Raw genomic sequence first — 22,089 nt, forward strand, 5'->3', positions numbered from 1 at the left:
CAAAAAACTAACAATCAAGAATTAATCTAATTTTCATACTAATTTATGATTCATAATTTATAATATCCAATAGTTCTAAATCACATTTTGTATTTATATATATATATATATATATATATATTTATATTTAATTTATAAATACTATGTGTGTGTGTGTGTGTGTGTGTGTGGATGGGTGAACTAATCTATCACATGTATAAATTATAGAAAGTAAAATTAATCTTATACACACGCGCGCATATAAGCTTTGGTCAATCATATTGAGTTATCAGTTATCAAATAATTTAATCAATTTTTATTTGCAAGAAGATTAAAAAACCGCAGAATTAAAAATGTAAAATGATTAAAGCATCTTTCAATATGTTTGGAATGAAGCTAATACTTTCAATTGGTTAGTATCGGTATCACTTCTTAGATTTCAATCTACGGTTTTGCTTTAATTTACAATTTAAAATTCAATTTACATTCAGTAGACGAATCGCAAACGCTCTATAGACGTTCAGCTTGTCGGTTCATTCATCAAAAAGTAAAACATAAAATATTACTCTAAAAACGTTACAACATCGCGATAATGATCCAAAGATCATATAGTGCTTTTACGATATTCTTTTTTTCAATAAAAAAATGTTAAAAATATGGTTTGATGACAAAACATGGCAACGTCGTTCTACATTAATAAATGAAGTCAGACTTTTACATATTTATGACACATGCATTCGATATTTCGGCGTAAGAAGTTTCAATCATCCTCGATAACTTAATGTTCAAAATCGCATATTCACTGTCGTCGCTTATGAATATATATATATACGTGTGTGTATATATATATATATATATATATATATATATATATATATATATATATATATACACGTATACACAAATCGCGCGCATACATAAAAAATTTACAATGCAATGTTATTACAATAAAATTGTATAATATAACGATAAACATCACATCGATTTTTTTTCTCCACGGCTTTGCTCAGCATTTCTTACAACGTGCAACAATAACAAGATTACACGTGATAGACAGTGCGAAGAATGCAACAATCGACGTTACACACTGTCTGGGCTGCTGGTCTCTTGGCAATCTTCCTTAGGTTCCTCCATATCGTCGCTGTCGTTCAATGGACTTTGTTCGTCCAATTGATATTGGTTGAAGCCGCGTGCCAACGCATGATCCGTGTGTAACAGATCATGGTGATGATAGCAATGACGATCAATGGCATCAATTACACATTGCGGTGGCAGCTCGTCGATTGGTACGCCATGTGACCGTCGTCGTAGTTTTCGGTGGCAGACCAAACAGAACATCAGAATAATTAGGATGCTGCCAACCGCATAGGCTATCGGTATTGCGTAATTGTTTGCTGGTATCGCCGCAATGCCTGCAATTCGCGTTATATGCATATAATATATATTATGTGCGTATGATATAAAAATAATAATTAATTTAACAATATACATATATGTATGTGCGTCTGTATATGTATATTTATGTGAGCGTATGTATTATTATACTCCCGTTAATATTTCTGAAAATTTCATCTGTGTGATTATCCAAGTATAATATATTGGATCAATGAGAGAGAAGATGATAAAGAAAGATCGTTTCGTAAGACGATGAGAGATAAACAGAATGCAATAAGAGAGTCGAATACGGATGAGTGTATGCAATATTGTTCTGTGTTATTGAATTGTCTGAAAGTATTTCCAAAGTATCTCCTTCATTAATTTCGCAAGCGCAAATGTTATTAGATTTAAGCGCTATGAGAATCCAGGTAGCAAAAGGAGTAGAAACTGCAAGCATTATTGCCTTTTATCCACTGATTGGAGTTTTCTTTGAATTTGAAAAATATTGCATTACACGTACACTTCTTTTTGGTTTAAAACATTTATTCATGAATCTCATTGTAATTCACGTCTTTTGTTTGCAAAAATCTAACAACGCTTGCGCAACTACTACTCTTCTATGTAATTAGTAATTATACATATCCATGATACATATACATCTCGCAGATCGCATAACGATCAAGCAAGTTGTCTGTTTATTATCGGACCGTCCTATTAGTATCTGACAACATATCAAATTAGCAATTATTCGAGTATTTAAATTAGAATATTAGAATAGATACAATAACACGCAATTTTAGGCTCTGAATCTAATATTGTCCTCATTTCACTTCCAAATCCTGTAATAATCAGGGCTGTAGCAATTTTGTTCATACATTATTTTCTAGTATATCACCGAGAGAGAGAGAGACAGACAGATGAGCGTTACTGCGCTCCCACTTACGCTATTCATCAGCATCATTCTGTTCTATAAAGCTGAGTTTTAACGAGCGTTTCAACGACCACAAAAAGGATCACTGATTAAAAATAAAGATTAAAAATTAATTCGTTATTTTTACATGATCCTTTTTAACACTCAAACGAGCAGCTCGTGAAAATTCAGCTTAACATATTGGAGTGAACCTTCAAGGATCGAAGAATGATCAATTTCGTAGAAAATAATACTGGATGAATCGTTATCTTTGTCAGGAATTCGCTGATTAATTTACATTATTATGGTGTCATAATCAAAAATATTGACTTTATATATATTATGTACTTTACGAATTGAAAAAAAAAAGTTCACAACCATTTCCAATTTCACTGTTTAAGTTCATAAATAAAACCAAAAAAAATATTCTGGAAGCTACGTACCGCTATATCGCTTTTATTGCTAAATATTTGATGAGAAATGTTTTTCAGATGATATAATGTAAAAGAGACAGATCCAATCAAACATCTTTCTTTTTCTAATTCTGGCTTATTCCAGTATAACATAGCTCATGTATATGTATTACTATTTATATTCTGCTATATATATTTAAGAAAAACTACTCACCAAATTATTATAAACAATAAAATGTCAATTATATGTAATTAAAAAATTAACATGAATGAAACCGGTTAATAGAGGCACGATAATAAGCGCAAATATAAAGGTTTTTCATTCAAATCTAAATAATGTTTATTATATAGATTTCAGTCTTCTTCGAACTATCTTCAGTAAATTGTTAATTACAATATAAAATGAAAGAAATACAAAATCATGACATTTTTTATTTGCACCAGTTACCGCACACCTCTTATTAACTTGTTTCGCTAACGTTAATCTTTTTATATATTTATATTATTGTGAGATATTATGAGTTGATTCGTAAATTTTTATGATCGTTTCTTAATTTATATTTTATATAAATTGAAAAATATAACAACTATGAGAAGAGAGAAAAGAGATAAACATTTCAAAGAGGAAATATGTTGTATAAAAAATTTATAAGAATAGAAATAGAAATAGAGAATCGCATGCAATCAAACATCAGTAGAGGTCAGTAGATGAATATATTGAATTGCACTTTTTCTTGACATACTTTTCGATTTCGGGTAATATTATTCGTATTTTTGACTAAAATGATATATTTTCGTTTAATAACTAGGATAATTTCAAATATTATATATAAAATCAACTTAATTTTCAATTCTTTAATCATACTTTCTTAACTGTATATGTATTTCAATTTTAGAAATAAAATTTTAAAATTATTGCGAATTATAGTTTTTGTCTTTGATATCTAAATGTTAAATAATAGTAAGAATGTAATAAAACATCCTATTTTATCATACTTACAGAGAAAGAGTTGAAACTATCTCTTACCGATTTTGATGGACATTGGATATATTGTATAGTAGTTAAAAATAAGAGATACGTGTTGTTTTTTTTTTAGATAATTTCGTACATTTAGGAGTTAAAACAATCTTTCGGAATTAACTCGATATATATACAATTTCAATTTTAAATTGAATTATATCATAAAAATTGTGCGATATATAAAAAATATTTCAAACAAAAGTTTTATGATATTTTATGCATTCCATAGTTGCATATTTAAATTTTTTAAAAATATGTAATATTTTTCAATATATTTCCATCCTTTCATTTTTGCAAATTCTAACATTTATATCGAAACAAAAAATAACATTACTTTCTGAAATCGCATAAATAATGCGAAATAAATTTCAAACATGTTATAATATACAGTACCTCATTTTAATAGAAATAGCTGACGTGCGAGAATGTCTATATATATATATATATATATATATAAAATGTATCTCTTATTTTTAATTACCTACTCAACATATCTAGAGCTCAAAAATCGCCGAAGAACAGCTCTGTCTCTTTTCTATTAGCATCAATACAGTGGAAGTAAGAATGATTAGAGTTAGACATGTAATACTCATTCCAACTAGCTGTAATGTGAAATGATTGTGCAATATTGTGAGTGAACTCACGTGATAAGGGGAGATCATAACATGCCGGATCATCTGGAAGCTTCATGAAGGGGGCTCAGACGGCCACGAATACAAAGCACAGAGAGAGAAGAAGCATGGCAGAAGAGACCCCAGCCAGTGCTGGTGACAATGGGGCTGATGCTGCACCTGCGACACCATACAATCATTCACACACGCAACCCCATCATTCTCTCACCTTGTGTACATACGTCTACATTTACTACTACTTACCTAGAGAAAATTACAACGTTCTCTTATTAGCTCCGAAACACTATATGTTAATGTTAAATTGTTTATCGTCCCAATATCTCTTATATATTTTAAAAACGCGGAAGTCAAATGTAATTAAAAAGTATTTTGCTGATATAGAGATAAATAACGTCAAGTGAAAATATCGGAAAAAATTGTAGATCGCAAATGTTTCCTTTTTTTTTTTTTTTTATAAAGCATTTCATCTATCTTCTGATAAAATAAGTGTCAAAGCACATGCTTCGTGCAGTATCAATCAAAATAACTTTTGACGTTCTATGTTTAGATGTATGTATGTATGTATGTATGTATATGTCTACACATATATACATACAAATAGCATCATATAAATTCATATGTATATAGCATCATGTAAATTCATTAAAATGTGAGCGATTCTGAAGCCTTCGCATTTCTATGTAAAGAAAAATTCTTTGAAATATTCCAAGACGAAAATCCTAATACGAAAAATAAAATGTCGAGATTAATAGTTTTTAAATTATTAATAATGATTAAAATTTACAAATCACAGAGTTGCTTCGTAAACTTTAAACTTTAATCTTTAATAACGTCGAGATATTTTTTATTAAAAAAGTGTTGAAATTTCTGTACATTAAACTATTTATATTACATACGCATAATTAATATCGAAGCACGTATCACAAAATAATCAATTTAATATCGAAATGTAGATGTGTTACAACATTTCAACATGTGTCAATGGATAAGATAAATTTCTTTTTATTATGTTCATTTGCCTAGTATGATAAAAATTTTTGTGATAAACTCGATCAACTATTTTTCCTCGATCTGAAAAATGAATATGTTGATAAAGTAAGACGGAAACATGTCAAATACTTAACTCTAATGCATTTATATTAAATCATCAACATACATTTTTTTTAAATAATTATTTTAATGAAACGTTGCAAAAAAAAATTAAAATATAAACATTGATATAAAAATTATCTGATAAAAATTAAAAATACAAACACTGATAAATTACATCAAAATATATAAAGGGTTCGACAAAACAAGACAAAATTTAAAGAGTGATTCTACATTATAAAATAAGATTAGAAAATCAAGAGTAATAAAATTAGAGACTTTTTAGCTAATAAATATTTGTAAATTCGCATAAAAGATGTTAAAACATAGCAATCTGTCAATCTCTGATGTACATAAACTAATAGAATCGCTGTCAAAACTGACGCATAAACATTATATACATAGCATATTGCTATGTTTTTATATGCAAACTTTTAAATATATATTAACTAAAAAACAAACTTTTCGCAATTTTGTTACATTTGATTTTCATCTTATTTTATAATGTAGAATCACTCCTTTTTTGTCTCACATCTTGCCGAACATCCTGTATGTACACCTTCAAAATTCATAGAGACTAGAGACAATATATATATCGATATACACAGTTGTTACATATAATTAAAATATAAGTTTAAAAGCAATAAATTATTTAAAAACTCTTTTAGGTTTTAAACTTTTTAGCCTTTTAAATATTAGATGTTTCCGTTTTACGTTATCAACATATAATCAAACTTTTTTATGTCAAGACAAATAATAGATTATTTATCAATATTATCATAAAAAATTTTCATCATACGAAACAAATAAACATAAAAATAAATTTATTTTGACAGTTTATACATGAATCGCCGAATTGAGATTTTGTAATAATGTTCTGACATGTTTATGCGTATGAATAATGCATATATATATATACAAATAAGTTTTAATTTGTATTATATAACGTGTAATTTGTATGTTATCTCAACGTTGTTAAAAAAAAAAACTAGTTTGTCCTAACACTTTTATACTACTTATGTCACTATACTTGAGCGGCAAAATGTCAGTTCTCTGTAAATCGTAAACTACCTAATAATTTAAAAACTAGAGCCTCGACATTTTCATATTAGGACATTTATATCCTAGAATATTTTAAAGAATCCGTCCTCAAAAAAAGTGCGGACATTTTGGGAGATTCTGATTACAAATTTTCTATTAATTTATTTTTAATTTTTTGAAATTCTTTAAAATTTAAAAATATTTGCATACTATTATAATATGTTCTATATATTTATATATTATATTTTTGTTATTAATAAAAAAAGAAAATGTTAAATTGTTTGTTTTACGTTATCACACACGCACGCACACACACACAAACACACACAAACACATACATACATACATACATATATAAATATATATATATATATATATATATATAAATATATATATATATTTATATATATATATTTATTTATTTATTTATTTTAAATATTATAGAGAAAAAAGGAGGAGAGAGTGAGATAAGAAAGGAAAGGGAAAAAACAAGGGTTAAAAAGGAGAAAGAGAAAAGGTGAAATAAAGGAAAAAAAGAAAATAATGGCGGAGAAAAGAGAATAAGGAAGTGAAGAAGAGAAAATAGGCGAAAAAAGAGAGAATGAAAGAGAGAAAAAGAGAGAGGATAGAGGAGAAAAAAAAGGAAAAAAGGCAAAAAGGGTAGGAGAGGAAAAAAGGATAAAAGAAAGGAAAGAAAGAAAGAATATAGAACGAAGGTAAACGAAGAGAAATATGGAAAGAGGCAGAATAAATAAGAGAAAATAAAGAGGAGTTAAGAAGCAAAGAGACGATAAGAGAAAAGGGAAGAATAGAGTGAACGTGCAAAAGTAAGAGTGGAAAGAAAAGGATGAAAGAAAGTGAAGAGAATAGGACTCAAGAGGGAGGAAGAGGAATACACTTTATTTTATTTTAGTAATCCGAGTTATATGTTTCATTATTTATGGTGATTATCAATAAAATTTAGTGCCCTTATTTTTGCTTTGTGATATATAAACAAATAACAAACTAACAATACTGATAAAGGATCGACCTGAAAAGGTGTTACTATACACAAAGACAATACACTTGGAAATCTTTGTAGAATATGTCTATTGAACAGTCCAGAGGAGATTACACTGAATATTAGTAGAGTATAGTTCACGTATAGAAAGAAAATGAAAGAAAGATAATATAAGTCGTAATGGAAGCAAAGTAAAACATTGACTCACACCGCTTTTCGAAATGCTTGCTTCTGTTAACACACGTTGTGTTCTAACGTTAGCGAAACTTACAATTCTCTTCATCCGACGTATCGTCCGGCCCACAATTATCAATGTTATTGCATCGTAGCGATTCAGCGATGCAATATTTACTTTTGCTGCAGAGAAATTGATCTTGACAATCTGTATTCATGCTCACTTCAGTCCACACCGCTCGAAAGCCTTGTTGTCCCACTGCTTTATCGGCTGATATAAAACTATATAACATAATGCAAAAATGTATTAAAAAATATCTTTCAAAATCTTCTTACTCATTTAAGAAGATTCAATAACCAACCTGAGCCGCATATTATTATCTTCCGAAATAAAACTCCATTCTGTGTCAGGAGTTTTAACGCCACAGAATTCGCGTGGAGTGGTCGTCAACGAATACCACATACGTAAAACGGCTGCGGGACAACCTCGTACTATGACAATAATTATCAGTAAATTAACAGTTTCTAATACAATGTAAGTAAATATAAAAATAAATACATGTATAAATTGTAATAGAACAAAATGAGAGGAAAAAGAAAGGGTGGAGGGAGGAAGGGAGGGGGTGAGTGTGAGAGAGAGAGAGAGAGAGAGAGAGAGAGAGAGAGAGAGAGAGAGAGAGAGAGAGAGAGAGAGAGAGATTTAAAAATATACATATAATATATGTATGTATTGTAAAAAGAAATGTCGTATTAAAAATTTAAATATTAAAAAATAATGTTTTCATAAATATTTATTTTCGTAAAAATAAGATAAAATATAAATAAAGAAATTTAATTATTTAAATATAAAAATATTAAATGTAAAAATAATATATAATTTAATAATAAGTAATTGTATTCTTCTTTCATTAATTTATATAATTTTCGATATGTTGCATTTTTCTTTTTTATATATTTATTATATTTCTATTATTTTCAATAAGTATACCAGTTTTGGTAATAAATTTCTCAGACTTCAATTTTATCTATTTGAAAAAAATACTTAAGAAAATTATAATACTATTAGCAAAACTATAATATATAATGTAATAGGGAACAATTTGTATGGGACCTAAATTTTTATTTTAAACTTTTAACGTGAAGAAGAAAATCACAATGGCAGTCAGCACAACATGTAAGAACGCAAATAAAAGCTCAAGTTTTTTTTAATAAAAAAATACATCTATTCATATATATATATATACCTCTACGCTGGCTCATATTATCTTTCTCCTTGATGTTATTAGTTTCATTTAAGAGCCTCGTAAATTATTATTTAAGTTTTTAACTCTCTAGAGACTAGATTCCACAAAAACATAATAGTATATCAATTTCGATGTATTTCTTTAAAATAATAGAAAAAAATAATTATCCAATTAACTTTATTAACTGATCATAATATAATAATAATAATAATAATTACATATTACCTAATTGATCGCCTTCCACAGAGAAGATCTCAAAGTTCAAGAGTATCTGATGATTTGGTCGAACTCTTATGAACCAGTTACAAGTTTTACTAGCTAGATTTCTCGCCGGACCGTCATACTTATTGGGAAAATTCGGACTGGTTATTATACCATAATTTAAGCTACTAATATTTGATCCACAATCTACGGCATAACAATTCAATAAAATTAATACTATGAATGACGAATTTTCCAAAATTAAATTTCTAGTTGTCCAAATTGTCGATAAATAAAAATTTACATACATTGAGGATGAGAGATTAAAATAATAATTTTTTTAGTTATCTGCCTTTCAACTAAAAGACAACAAAGTGCATTCGTACCTCCGAAAATAGGTTTAGCGACCTCGAAAGTGTAACGCGCTTTAAAGCCGCTGTAAACAAGCTCGGAGTCGGAATGCAAAATCACTTTCAAGCCAAGAGCACCGAGATTCGATTCTATCGGACCCGGGGCAGTTGCACCACAATACCTTCCTATCAATTTCTCTGTTTCGTCCCGATACATGTTGTAAATTTCAAGCCAATCTTCCTGACATAATTCATGTCTATAAAAAAAATATCAAAGACAGTATATTTATCTGATTCGGTACACGCTAACAACATAATTCACTCACCCGTAATGCCCGACCGTCACATTGACATTTCTCGTACGAACCTTAAAGTGATCAAAGATCAAAGTAATCTGCTCGTTTGGTGTTGCCATGAAAAAATACGTACAATTTGTATCACTTGGATAATTACTGGGATACCGTGGAGAATTAAATTCACCACGTTTGCGAGACACACTGTGATAAGAGAAAGTACAGCTACCATCGGGCGCCGCAGTGCCCGGTATCTTGTATTCCGTTTCGAAGGTGTACCTGTCGGCGATGTAACGATTATCAATGAAAATATTCTTATGTGAAAAAAATCTTATTTACTATTTACTACTTGTTTTTTTCTATTCTAGTATTTTTGTTTAAATACTAAGACAAATCAAAACATAAAGTTTCATGTTTTATTACGACTTTCATTTGCCTCTTGTACACAAAAATTGGACTTATTGCGTTAAAAATATAAGCTAATATCTAATAACAACTTTTTAATATAGTCTTTAAGAAAATTGAAAATGCACTTTGCAATGTTCAACTTGTAAATAAAAGTAGTAAAAACACTTGACTTTTTGATCCATTTTACTTTGCGTACTATATATTAATGATATTATATCTACACTTGTACTCACTTAGCCTTGAAACCTTGCGCCTGCAATTCTCCGCTACTGAACACCATTACAAGTCTTGGTCCATCACTAACCACGTGGCTCGGGTTGCTCCTGTTACCACACATCTCGTAATCGAATTTGTCGTAAGAATCTGTCGCTTCTTGACCCTTCAGATATAATTTTAGGTAACCGTCGGTGCATGCCGTTCTAAACAAGTCCGAAGAACACAGTACACAAACGGTTCCATTTACATATCATTGTTTTGGCATGTTTTGTGCACGCACTTACTCTCCTTTAGCCATCTGTATCGTAAATATAGAAAATTCCAATCGTACGCGTTCCAAGTGCTGCGAATCCTGCATCCCATAGATAAAATAACGACAGACGACTTTGGGTATATAAGGATATGGAAAATTTGGACTAACTACATATCCTGATGTTTCCTTCTTACTGAGGATTTTCTGGTCGCACTCAGATCCTCGGATATGCTCGCCGTGATATTCCGTTATGAAATCTATGTAATAAAGAGAATGATAAATAGCATTAAAACAAGATACGCATTTCGATAAGCAGTGTATCAATCATCTTACCCAAACTGACAAAACTTTCCGAGAACTCAAAGATGCCTTTGAAACCTCGATTTTGAGTATTTGCTGTGCGCTTCAATGTGACAAAGAGCACGAACAAACTATTCTCTGAAGAGTACAGTACTAAATTTCGTTGCTGACCGCAATACGTGCCAATAACGGCAGACGAATTGTCGAGACCATCGTACACTTTTACGTAATCCAATGGGCAACTATATGGAAACAATTTCAACTTTTCTAATTAAATTAAACTTTCATCAAAAATATTAACAATAATAAAAATTGATAATTTTATAATGATGTAAAATATATATATATATATATATATATATATATAATTTCTACAGAAAAATGAACGTAAAATAAATTTAAAAAAAAATAAAGATTTATTCTACAAAAATATATTTTCTTCAGCCTTCAGTATTTCCACATTATCAAAATATTAATGTTTTTCTCTTTATTTTTAAGAAAGTTAATTTCTTAGTTCATCTATATTATTATTATTAATATTTACAATATTACAAACTATACAAATTTAAAAAATCTGAAGAAATAATTCGGTCTTGCAGATACGTACTGTGGCCCACCAAAATATAAATCAAAGTCGCGAAATTCCAATCGCACACGTTGTCCACGCTTCCCGATAAACTGATAGTTACAAGTAAGATTTTTCGGGTAAGTGCCAGGATAAGTAGGAGATAGTATATTTCCGGTACGTTTAGCTTCCGCGTGTATCGTAAAAGAGCATGGTGTATTTGGCGCTGGAGTTCCTACCTCATACTCAGCTGCAAATGTTACATTAATTATCAATAAACTTATAGCTTTTTTAAATATTTGATATACATATAATAAGAGCGTGTCATTAATGAGACGCTTTAAAATTAATATGGATAAAACTTACAAGCATTGATAAATCTGTAAATGCCGCTAAAAACATGCGGAAGAGTGACATTCTTATCGGTAAAGAAACTAAGAGCAATTCCCTGATAAAGAGAGACCCGTCTACGAGGTGGAATCGGTCCGCAAAACCGTCCACCGAATGGCGTTTCTATCAGCTTAGTCGTGTTCTCCGATCGTACCTCGGAATATATGTCCATATACTCATGAATACAGCTGAAAAAAAAGGATTTTGCATAACTTTTATATATGACTTATTGCTTTTTCTTCCTGTTACTTCTGCATAAATTTATTTGTCAGTAAAAAATGGATAAATTTTTCATATTATTATTTTTTCATATCGTATCTAAATCGCATACGAAGTAGTTTATTATTGCTTACTGAGAGAGAAAAAGTTTTTTTTTTTTTTAACAAAATCTACATAATTACATCTTTTTTTTATAAACGTAGTCATTTATTCTACGTAACAAAAAACAAATTTTATAAAAAACACAATCTGAATATTGGTGTAATTTTTTAAAATAATAATCAGTACTCTCTCTCTCTCTCTCTCTCTCTCTCTCTCTCTCTCTCTCTCTCTCTCTCTCTCTCTCTCTCTCTCTCTCTCTCAAACAATTTTATTACCTATTTAGTAAACTTTAATATGTGTTTTTACACTCATTCAATTTCTACATTTATTTCTATAACTCTATCTCTGACAGTTTTTAAATAAATATGTACATTAAACAAGTGCCCTTCTCCTCCTACATATGTGCTTTTTGTACATAAAAAAAAAAAAGATACTTTATTTTCATACAGTACACAATATTTTCACGTGTCATAAAAAAACTGTCATAGGACGAAAATAATTGCGTCTTATGGTTGATGAAGCAGAAATCTGTGATCCTCGTTCAATGACAGTTTAGGAATTCTTTTGATGAAACACGTAAAAATGTTGTGTACAGTATAAAAATCAGAGATTTTACGTCATTTCATTGTCAGAAATAGAGTTATAGAAATAAATGTAGAAATTGAATGAGTATAAAAACACATATTAAAGTTTACTAAATAGGTAATAAAATTGTTTGAGAGAGAGAGAGAGAGAGAGAGAGAGAGAGTACTGATTATTGTTTTAAAAAATTGCACCAATATTCAGATTGTGTTATTTATAAAAATCGATCGAAATCCGATTAGTCTCGGATATTGTGTACAAAAAAAGATATATATACATTTCTTTTTTTAGAGAAAGTTTATCTTTGTTTTATAATACTTCAACAATTTGTTAATATAATTAAATATTTTTCTGAATTAAATAAACTTCAAGTTTTTAATATAAATAAATAAGCTATTATGACCTACCGACTAGTTTTTTTAATACAGTAATTTTTTTGTATTAAGGTGTTCTTTTTCTCAGTATAGAAATGCTTTATGTATGCTATGTATATGTAGCATTTTACATTTCTAATAATTTATTGGGCACATATAATCACACATAATCCAGGAAAATCGTACAGTACTCTACATGGATTTTAATCTAGTGTAATTTATTATAAATTTACTAATACTTACGCGGGTAATTCTCCCACAGCGGATCCACTACACATCGAGAAAAGTGTGCATGTAAACAATACATAATTAAGAGAGTTGTATGCATAGATTGTTATTTAAATACATAACTCATTAAAGCATCAATTTCGCTTTACTTCTGAGAAGTTAATGTGATTAAATCTACAATAAAGGAAGAAAATAAATAAATGTAATTTTGAATATTTTTTATAACATACTAGTTTTATACACAATAAGTATTAAAATTTTTATTTCGAAAAGTAATGAGGAATATTGTAAGAATCGACTCGATGCGTCGGCATCAATTGTTGATTAAAAAAAAATAGCAAGCAATATTATCAGTCCGTAAATGACAATAATAAGCAAGTTACGAGTCTCAAATACATTAGATTGAAAAAGGAATAATCGCAAATTGAAACGCGGCTAAATAGTGGAAACTTACTCAGGTGGTTTTCCTCGGAGGCCAAACGAGGTGAAAATTAATTCGACACGCTGACGCGGTCCCGCAAGGAATGTGTAAACGCACTGCCGTGGATCACATTCAGGGTTGATAAGTGTTGGTGCATAAAAGGTCCCATTCAATGGCCCGTCAGGAGTGCTTACAAATTTTTGATCGCACTCTATAAAATGAGATAAAATCACGATTTATGTTTGAGCGAATGATTAAGCTTGAAGAAAGTCGGCATAATTTTCTACGATCTCTAACGAGCAGTAAAGAAGATACTAAAAAAACCGACGTACTTGGTGTTCTGGCAGTGGTGGCACCTCCCGGAGGTGGTAGTGATGCAACATAGTCTTGTTGTGGCAGTGATGCGTCAATTACCTCGCGAGCTGAATTGAGGGATGGTGTGACGATACAAAGTATCCCGCGACAATATCCACCACCACCGGGAACACACCACACCATATTATAATCGTGACAATAATTACGTGATATCAAATCGATAACAATATAACATGTATGCTATATATTAACAATATAACATGTATACGCAAAAGTAAATATTTTTCATATTTTCCAATTTTATACGCATTAATAATCTGCTTTTAGATTAAACACACACTACAAAAATAATTACTTTAAATTTCATATTTAAAACAATGTAATTGCATCGATAAAAATAAGTCAAATTGAACAATTTTAAAAACAAAATAACTAGTATTTACTGATAATGAATGTAAATATTAGAAATATTAGTTAATAAATATTAATACTACAAATATTAATATTTTGTATAATACACTTATGTTATTATTTGGTAATATATTTTAAAGTTAACAAAATTAAGAAACCAAAGTTAAAATATTCGCCGTTAAAAATTACTGAATATATAAAATTTCATAATTTTAAATTATAATTTTTAATTCTTATATAAAGAGAATTTTTTTAATTTCTCAAGTTGAAAGTATCAAGTATCTTATAATACTGGTAGAACGTTACAGAATTGCATATGTGTCAGAAATCTTGTAATTAATCCTCCGTCTACAATGTGTAATTTAATACTATCTGTTTGATTTTTAAATCCTGAATCTTTTAAAAGTCCAGATGTTTTTACACTGTTCGACGATATATAAAATCTAAAAAAATTCTCATATACTTGTTAAGTAATTTTATATAGTTTAGGGTCTGTGTCTCGTTTTAAAATTAGCGTCAACAGAATGTAAAACACGAAAAAAATCCAAATTTTTAATTTTCAGAAATACTTATATAGTCTACAACCTGAATCATTAAAGACTCATGTCAGACGTGATTTTGAATTATTCTTACTACCAAACAAACAATTGCACATAAACTTTATGCATATGTACAATACATACGTAATTTCAGTACCAACAAGTTTTTTTTAAGAGGAAACATCGAAGCACGCCATGTATTAGTTGTTTCAAAAATTTACAAACAAAAAAATTGACTGAATTTTAAAAGACTCATCACTCATTGTCAGCTGACGGAGGGTTAAAATTCTCTGTTTTGAAAAGAAGTCGACACCGCCAACTACTTTATATATTGTGTCAACTTTTGTGAAACATTAAAGCAATGCTAAAATATCTTTCTTATTATGCTAGGTGTGTGTTCTTACTGACCTGTGGAGTTTTGTGGATAGAACAGTAAGAGTAACACGAAGACTGACGAAAGAAAATTATTCCCAGAGGCATGCCAAAGTGCTGAAGCCATACTGTACCCTGAGAATAATCGTTTATGTATCTTTCAATCATTTCATTATATACTTGTATTATTACGGATTTATATTATATAATTCTTAAACGAATATTAATATAAGTAATAACATGTAATATTTTATCAGATATGTTTACCATATCGTTAGTATCTATCTCGGGCACAGGAAAAGCGAAGAAATCTGATCCAGAAGATCATCTGCAATACACGATCATTATTTTAATTATTGCAATTATATAATTGACAAATATTTTTTTAAATGATAATTATTGTACACACATAACACAAAGAATGAATATGATTTAAAAAAAAAACAGGTTTTTTCAAATCAAGTTTTATGTAAATAAATACGATATATTAAATATCATTATTTAAAAAAATGTAAAATACACAATTTGTTTAATCGATCGATGATATCACTGTATTGTATTTTATCATACTTTTAAATTTTAAATAATGTAGCGTATATTATATCAAAAAAAAGAACACTAAAGTCACTACTTTTTATAGTGGCTTTATATGTATAATCATCAACTTAATCGATTATAATTTTCAAGATTCTGCGCAAACAAGATGTTACGTTATACATATTAATAACTAAATATATAAAAAAAAAATATATATATATATACATATATAAGCATTTTGTAGGTAAAAATTATAATTTATGTAACTTGACTGAAATTTTTCGAAAGAAATTTTTTTATCGAGCTGCAGAATGTCAAAGTATTATTAAAAATTATTAGGCACTTATATTTTTTGTTTTTTAATATAGGTTATAGGTAAAAATGCAATAAAAATCTGTTGACACTTTCATTTATTAATAAATTAATTCAGAAATTAATCTAGAAATCATTGAAATAAAAATTAATTTATTATTTCGTAGAAATATGTTAATACATAGAGTGCTTAATAATTTTTGTATTTTTGACACTCTGCAGCTTATAAAAAATTTCTCCCGAAAAATTTAAGTCAAATTCTATAAACTATAATATTTTATTTACAAAATTCTTTTTTTATAACCTTCCCACGATTATTTTTGGCCGAGTTACATAACTCTGAAGCTAAACAAGTATTTTTCAGAGTTGTCGATACTCGGTGAAAAATCATCGTAAAAGAAAGTTAAAAAAAAAGCATTTTTAAAGCTTGAAATTTTAGCTTGAACGTGCTATCGATATTTAAAAAAATTTTTTTTATTTTTTCAATACTTTTTTAGTACTTTTTTCTCATTTCTTATTATTTATATAATAAGAAATAAGAAATTAAAGCTTAATATTTTTGACATAACTATATTAGAGACCCTAATAAGAGATTAGCCAAACTAAGCAACAAAGGGGTCACTTTTGATTGATACGCAATTTTTCGTCTATTCATATAAGTTAGATTGCAATAGTGAAAGAATATATTTCTTTCTCTCTCGCGTATTCTTTCTCTTTCATGTACATTGTTTCTCTCTTGTAGGATAGGATTTAGACGAAACAAGATCGAGCTTATGGCGAGTCTTGGCAAATTTAATTATGTCTCTAGGCAGTATATTTGGGGGTGACTTATAATACATGCGAGCAAGTAGTTTTGATCAATTTATAAATAGATAGTGATAGATGATAGATAGTGACAAAGAAAATGACAGATAATACATCCAGTACAATGATTAACAATGCAATCCAACACTGCAGACAGACAAACTCTGCAATAAAATCAATGAATATCTCTCGTTTACAGCGCATTTGTATCAAAGCTAATAATAACTAATAATAACTAATAACTATATTATGCCTACAAATTATATTCATTTAAAATTTTCTTTTTTTAGCGAAAAAATATATTAAAATATTTTAAATATTATTTTATTTAATTATTTTATTTGTATAATCTCTATTAGATTGTTTATCTTCAATATGTATATATTTAGATATATTAACAAAAAATTTATTTATTTCTGTCTATTAATGTCTGTATTATTTTTATCTGTATTTATTTTTTAAATCATAAACCTTTTTTTAATAATAAATTTTAAATAATAATTTAAATGATTTAAAATATTAATTCACAAGTTGTTTCTCATTTCGTTAACTTCAGATTGATAAATAAGAAGTTTGTTATATTAATACTTATTTAAGACTTTTTTTTTTTATCGAGCTGCAAAAATCAGATAACACTTATCTCTCTTGTTTTTTTTAAGTTTCAGCAATAAAAAAGAATTGATAGAGGCAATATATATGTAGAACGACAATATCGCCAAAAAGTAGAACAGATAGGATCAGAACCGCACCCATGTGCTTGGAAAAGGATAGCAAGATGGTCAATAGCGGCACCTCTATATTAAACGCAAGCATTCTTTAATAGATCATGCAACTTGCATGATACAAATGTCCAATAAAATAATCGAATTTCCAATAAAGATTCTTAAATAATCAAGATTAAATGCATTTTGTAAATGTATAACATTCTAAATTTTAAGATAATCGTTAGGCCATTATTATTTATTGCTATGTAAAAATCATTTGTTAATAATAAATTACATAAAATATTATATTAACAATGATTTACACAATAAAAATCACTTTAAAAAATTATTTTTTTAACTCAATAAGTACTCTATATAGAGCTACATTATAATTATCCTCTTTAAACTCTCTCTTCGTTAAATGAATAATGATATCACGTAATTTACGGTTATTGAATTTCACATAAAAATAGACTTTTTTATTAAATAATAATTTTGATAGATAGATTGACGCGAATATACTTGTAATTCTTGGTATCCACAAGATGTCAAAAATGCAATAGAACAATTCGTTTTAATTATAAAAATATAATTTAGATATGTAAATACATAAAAAATAAAAAACACTGAAAAAATACATGACCTCAAATTTCTAATTAATTATGAATAATTATGTATTCTACGCAAAATAAATAAGAAATGCAGTATTTTCGAAACAAAGAGAAAAATAAAAGAAACTCTGTAATTGAGAAAATGAGTTAAAACAAAATAGAAAATATTCACAATTTATTCGAAAATTAAGATTGGAAGACCAAAGTTCAAAAATCATTAAATGTGTCAAATTCACTACATAATTATATATTAATACTAAGACAATTGATTACCTATCAGTATTATATCATTATAACAAACGGTCTTTCCGCAAGATTTTTCCGCAAGTGATAAAAAATCGTACTAATATTGCACTTTCACCACCGGAGATCCAATTCGTTAACACCATAAGTTTATTGATCACGTTTTACGTAACATGAATCTCATGATTCATATATTTAAAATAAATCTAATTATTGAATTTATTTTTAATAATAATTAAACAATGGCTTTTTCTATATTAACAAATTAATTAAAGGCTTTAATATAATATCTACATATTTCATTTCAGGATTAATCTTAATCATTCACAGAAATTTTTGACACACCTAAATATAAATATAAATGTATAAATTATGTGAGTAAAACAATCACACACTTTTATTGTAAATGCTATCTACTTATTGTAACATAGTAATTAAAAAAATAGAAAAATAAAAAAGAGATATTAAAGATTCAATATAAATTTTATCCCGAAAAAAATTTTCTCGATATTTCATCTGCAATACCTATAATTCAATCGCGTCAGTGTCAAATATTTCAAAAAGAATATAAACTGAAAAATATTCTCTGTTTCTCTTTCTCTCAATGATGTAAAAACAAAATTATAAAGATTTACACACACATTATCCTTAAATAACAAAATGATAAGAAATAAAACTCTGCATTCTGATATGTATGTGTTTCAAATTCACAATATATATATATATATATATATATATATATAAACTTATTAAAATTTGCAGAAAAACTAAATATATTCAAACTCGACGAATTCACAGTTACCCCTGTATTTTCTCTCTCTTTTCCTCCCTCTTTCTTTCTCTCTCCACACTTCTAATGATCGACACGTTCACTGCGAGAGCGCAGCTTTGACCTATTCTCAAGAAGCAGCTCTCGCTCGAAGCTTTTTTTTCGCGCAAAGCTTTCTTCCGTTTTAGAATGAAACTCACCTTGTCGCAAGGCGTCTCTTCTAAGGGGCGCGATATTCCACCCTTACGCGCACTATTTACACCCTACACACGAGTCGTCACAATCTCTGACACGCCTACTGGTTACAAGAGAGCGACGAATGACGGAACGTGCGCAGGACGCAGTAATTCAGTGGCTATATCACGCGGTGGTGAATGCGAGTCTGTCTGCATATCGAATGAGACGATATTGCGACGACGCGTCGGGAGGTCGGGCGGCGCCGCGATAAAGATGCGCCGCCATCATTTTCGAAAAAGGTTATTGCGCACATCATTAAGCATTATACTACCATGACGCAAAAACCTCAACGGCAATAATTTATCGCTGCAGATATAGTTTGCTGCTCTAGAAAATTAGGATTCAAATAATTAAGCTCGATAAATTCATGGAATCAGATTTTGCTACTAGACACGCACATGCGCGCGCGCGCGCGCGCGCACACGCACACGCCGCACGCAAGTATATATATTTTTACTTAGCCATCAAGAAACATCCTAATATTTTTTGCTTTTCTATGTATAGTATTATTTATTTACCCTTTTTTTTTTTGGTACCGACTTTTACGTTTTCACTAGAAATTAAAATTTTCGTAATGTCACGCGCGCATTTATCGAATGTCGGTATCTGTCAAACCAAAATATGCAGGCACCCTATTCCCCACCATCACTCTCTTGAAAATCAATTTTTCACCTTTGTCGCTGCTGTTTCTTGTCTTCACTAGAATGGAATTTGCTGTAGCATCCTTCGAACATCCGTATCATTACACAGAATCACAGGCAGAGAGAAGCAAAATGATACTACGGACTTTTAATAATAATATGTGCAACTCACAAAAGGAAACAGACTTCTATGTGTACGTTATTATACTAGATCCTCCCCCTCACAGCTAACAGTTAACAGCTAAAGGTGATGCAAGGGCAGCCATTTTCTTGGTGGGTAGAATAAACATATAAATTGCGTAAAATATTTGAAAGCAAAACAATTTGAAATTTCAACATACAAATATTTATCCTCGAAAACAATTTATTTCCGGATCTATTTCATAATAATTTTTCTTGTTTTTGAGTCTATTTAATCATTGTCCGAGCGATTGGCTCACTTTTGAAATCCTGTATGCGCATAGGCCATAGAGATATTATATATAGAGTATGGGAGTGCTATGCTAGATGCTAGCCCGTGAGTGGACGCGAAATAGAAGGAGAACGCTGCATATGGGCTCTTGCTGTCCTTGTCTATCGCGCATGCGCAAACTGATACAAGTGCCCCTCTCCTTTGCTCACAAAATAACAAGAGTAATATTTTTATAACGCGCATGCGCGATAGACAAGGACAGCAGGGGTCTATATGCAGCGTTCTCTTTCTATTTCGCTATCACGTTCTCGGTCCCCTCCCGTACTCTCTATATATAATATCTCTATACTCTATGGCATAAGCAGAACTGCTAGAAAGTATTCAGTATAGAATCAGCCGCTAGAGCGTGTTGAGATAGCCCAAAATGGCGCGAAAATTTGAAGTCCAAAAACCTCGCGCCTGTACTGATATACATATTGAAATAAAATTAATAAAAGAATTTATAGTTTTCGTGATTATAATATTTGTTGCCACTTTTTGATTGATTTTAATCGATTTTGATATTTATTTTCGCACTGTCATTTATTTACAAACATTTGCGCGCGAAAAATAATAACACTTTTTCAAAAAGTATAGTATGTTATTTTTAATATTTTATCAACAATAAGAGTACAGAACACAACGAACAAATTAATAAAATAAGCTTAACTGTTTGAAAGATAAGTCAATTAATTTTATCGTTCCTTGTGTTCTGTATTCTTATTGTTATTTTTACACAAGTGTAATAATAACTATTTTTTTATACTATATAAAAAAGAAAAAAAAATATATGTAAATATAGTGTAAACTGTCAGTGAGTAAATAGTACTGCTGTCAAAAAAACACTCCAGTGATAGATATATATATATGAATGGTTGATTAAACTGTTAGAAGAGCCTGAAGATAAAACGGAAAATGTCTTATTGTTAGACAAATTTTTCTTTTACGAGAAAGTAAAAAAAACGAGAAAAAGCCAATGGCTATACGTGAGTATCCATGAAATATAATTCCTAGTCTTTAAAATACTATGCCAATCAATCACTTTGTCACAAGAAACTCTTGAAATAACACATCTACTTATTTTACAGCTAGAACGATTGCGTCATGACACATGCTTGAAATAACACATCTACTTATTTTACAACTAGAAACTCTTTCTCATACAAAATGTTAACTTGTTGTTTTCGTTTTTAGTTTTGATTAACATTATAAATTGTGCGCGTAAAAGATTTTACAAATCTTACCACTAGAGATTGAGTAAATCTGAAAATTAAAAAAAAAAATTTAAATACCAAGAGTAAAAAAATCTTGTTTTTTAATCATTTTTTTCAAATCTATAGTGTCAAAACATACCTTTTCAA

At 29.0% G+C, this 22,089-nt stretch overlaps 1 protein-coding gene across 6 annotated transcripts; it reads right to left on the bottom strand.

The window, feature by feature from the left end:
- Positions 1 to 284: 284 nt before the first annotated feature.
- LOC140669988 (tolloid-like protein 1) lies at positions 285 to 20,524 on the bottom strand. Of its 6 annotated transcripts, XR_012047448.1 has the most exons (18): positions 19,600 to 20,018; positions 15,687 to 15,747; positions 15,456 to 15,554; positions 14,115 to 14,204; positions 13,816 to 13,993; positions 13,377 to 13,403; positions 11,833 to 12,044; positions 11,509 to 11,716; positions 10,935 to 11,143; positions 10,633 to 10,858; positions 10,366 to 10,551; positions 9,758 to 10,003; positions 9,468 to 9,688; positions 9,106 to 9,288; positions 7,999 to 8,128; positions 7,734 to 7,918; positions 4,345 to 4,491; positions 1,251 to 1,391 (listed from the first exon to the last, which is right to left on the bottom strand). XR_012047448.1 is itself a non-coding variant. In XM_072900273.1 (17 exons), exons 3-17 carry the CDS (start codon positions 15,544 to 15,546, stop codon positions 1,060 to 1,062), a joined length of 2,724 nt encoding a protein of 907 aa, XP_072756374.1. In that variant the 5' UTR covers positions 15,547 to 15,554; positions 15,687 to 15,747; positions 20,309 to 20,524; the 3' UTR covers positions 285 to 1,059. The 6 variants fall into 6 exon arrangements, 4 of the variants coding, with proteins under 4 accessions (XP_072756374.1, XP_072756373.1, XP_072756375.1 ...); XM_072900273.1 differs by lacking the exons at positions 4,345 to 4,491; positions 19,600 to 20,018 and adding an exon at positions 20,309 to 20,524 and having other exon boundaries at positions 285 to 1,391; XM_072900272.1 differs by lacking the exon at positions 4,345 to 4,491 and having other exon boundaries at positions 285 to 1,391; positions 19,600 to 20,021.
- Between the last annotated feature and the right edge of the window lie 1,565 nt (positions 20,525 to 22,089).

This window comes from Anoplolepis gracilipes, chromosome 10 (assembly GCF_047496725.1).
Source record: "Anoplolepis gracilipes chromosome 10, ASM4749672v1, whole genome shotgun sequence".
Classification (NCBI taxonomy): domain Eukaryota; kingdom Metazoa; phylum Arthropoda; class Insecta; order Hymenoptera; family Formicidae; genus Anoplolepis; species Anoplolepis gracilipes.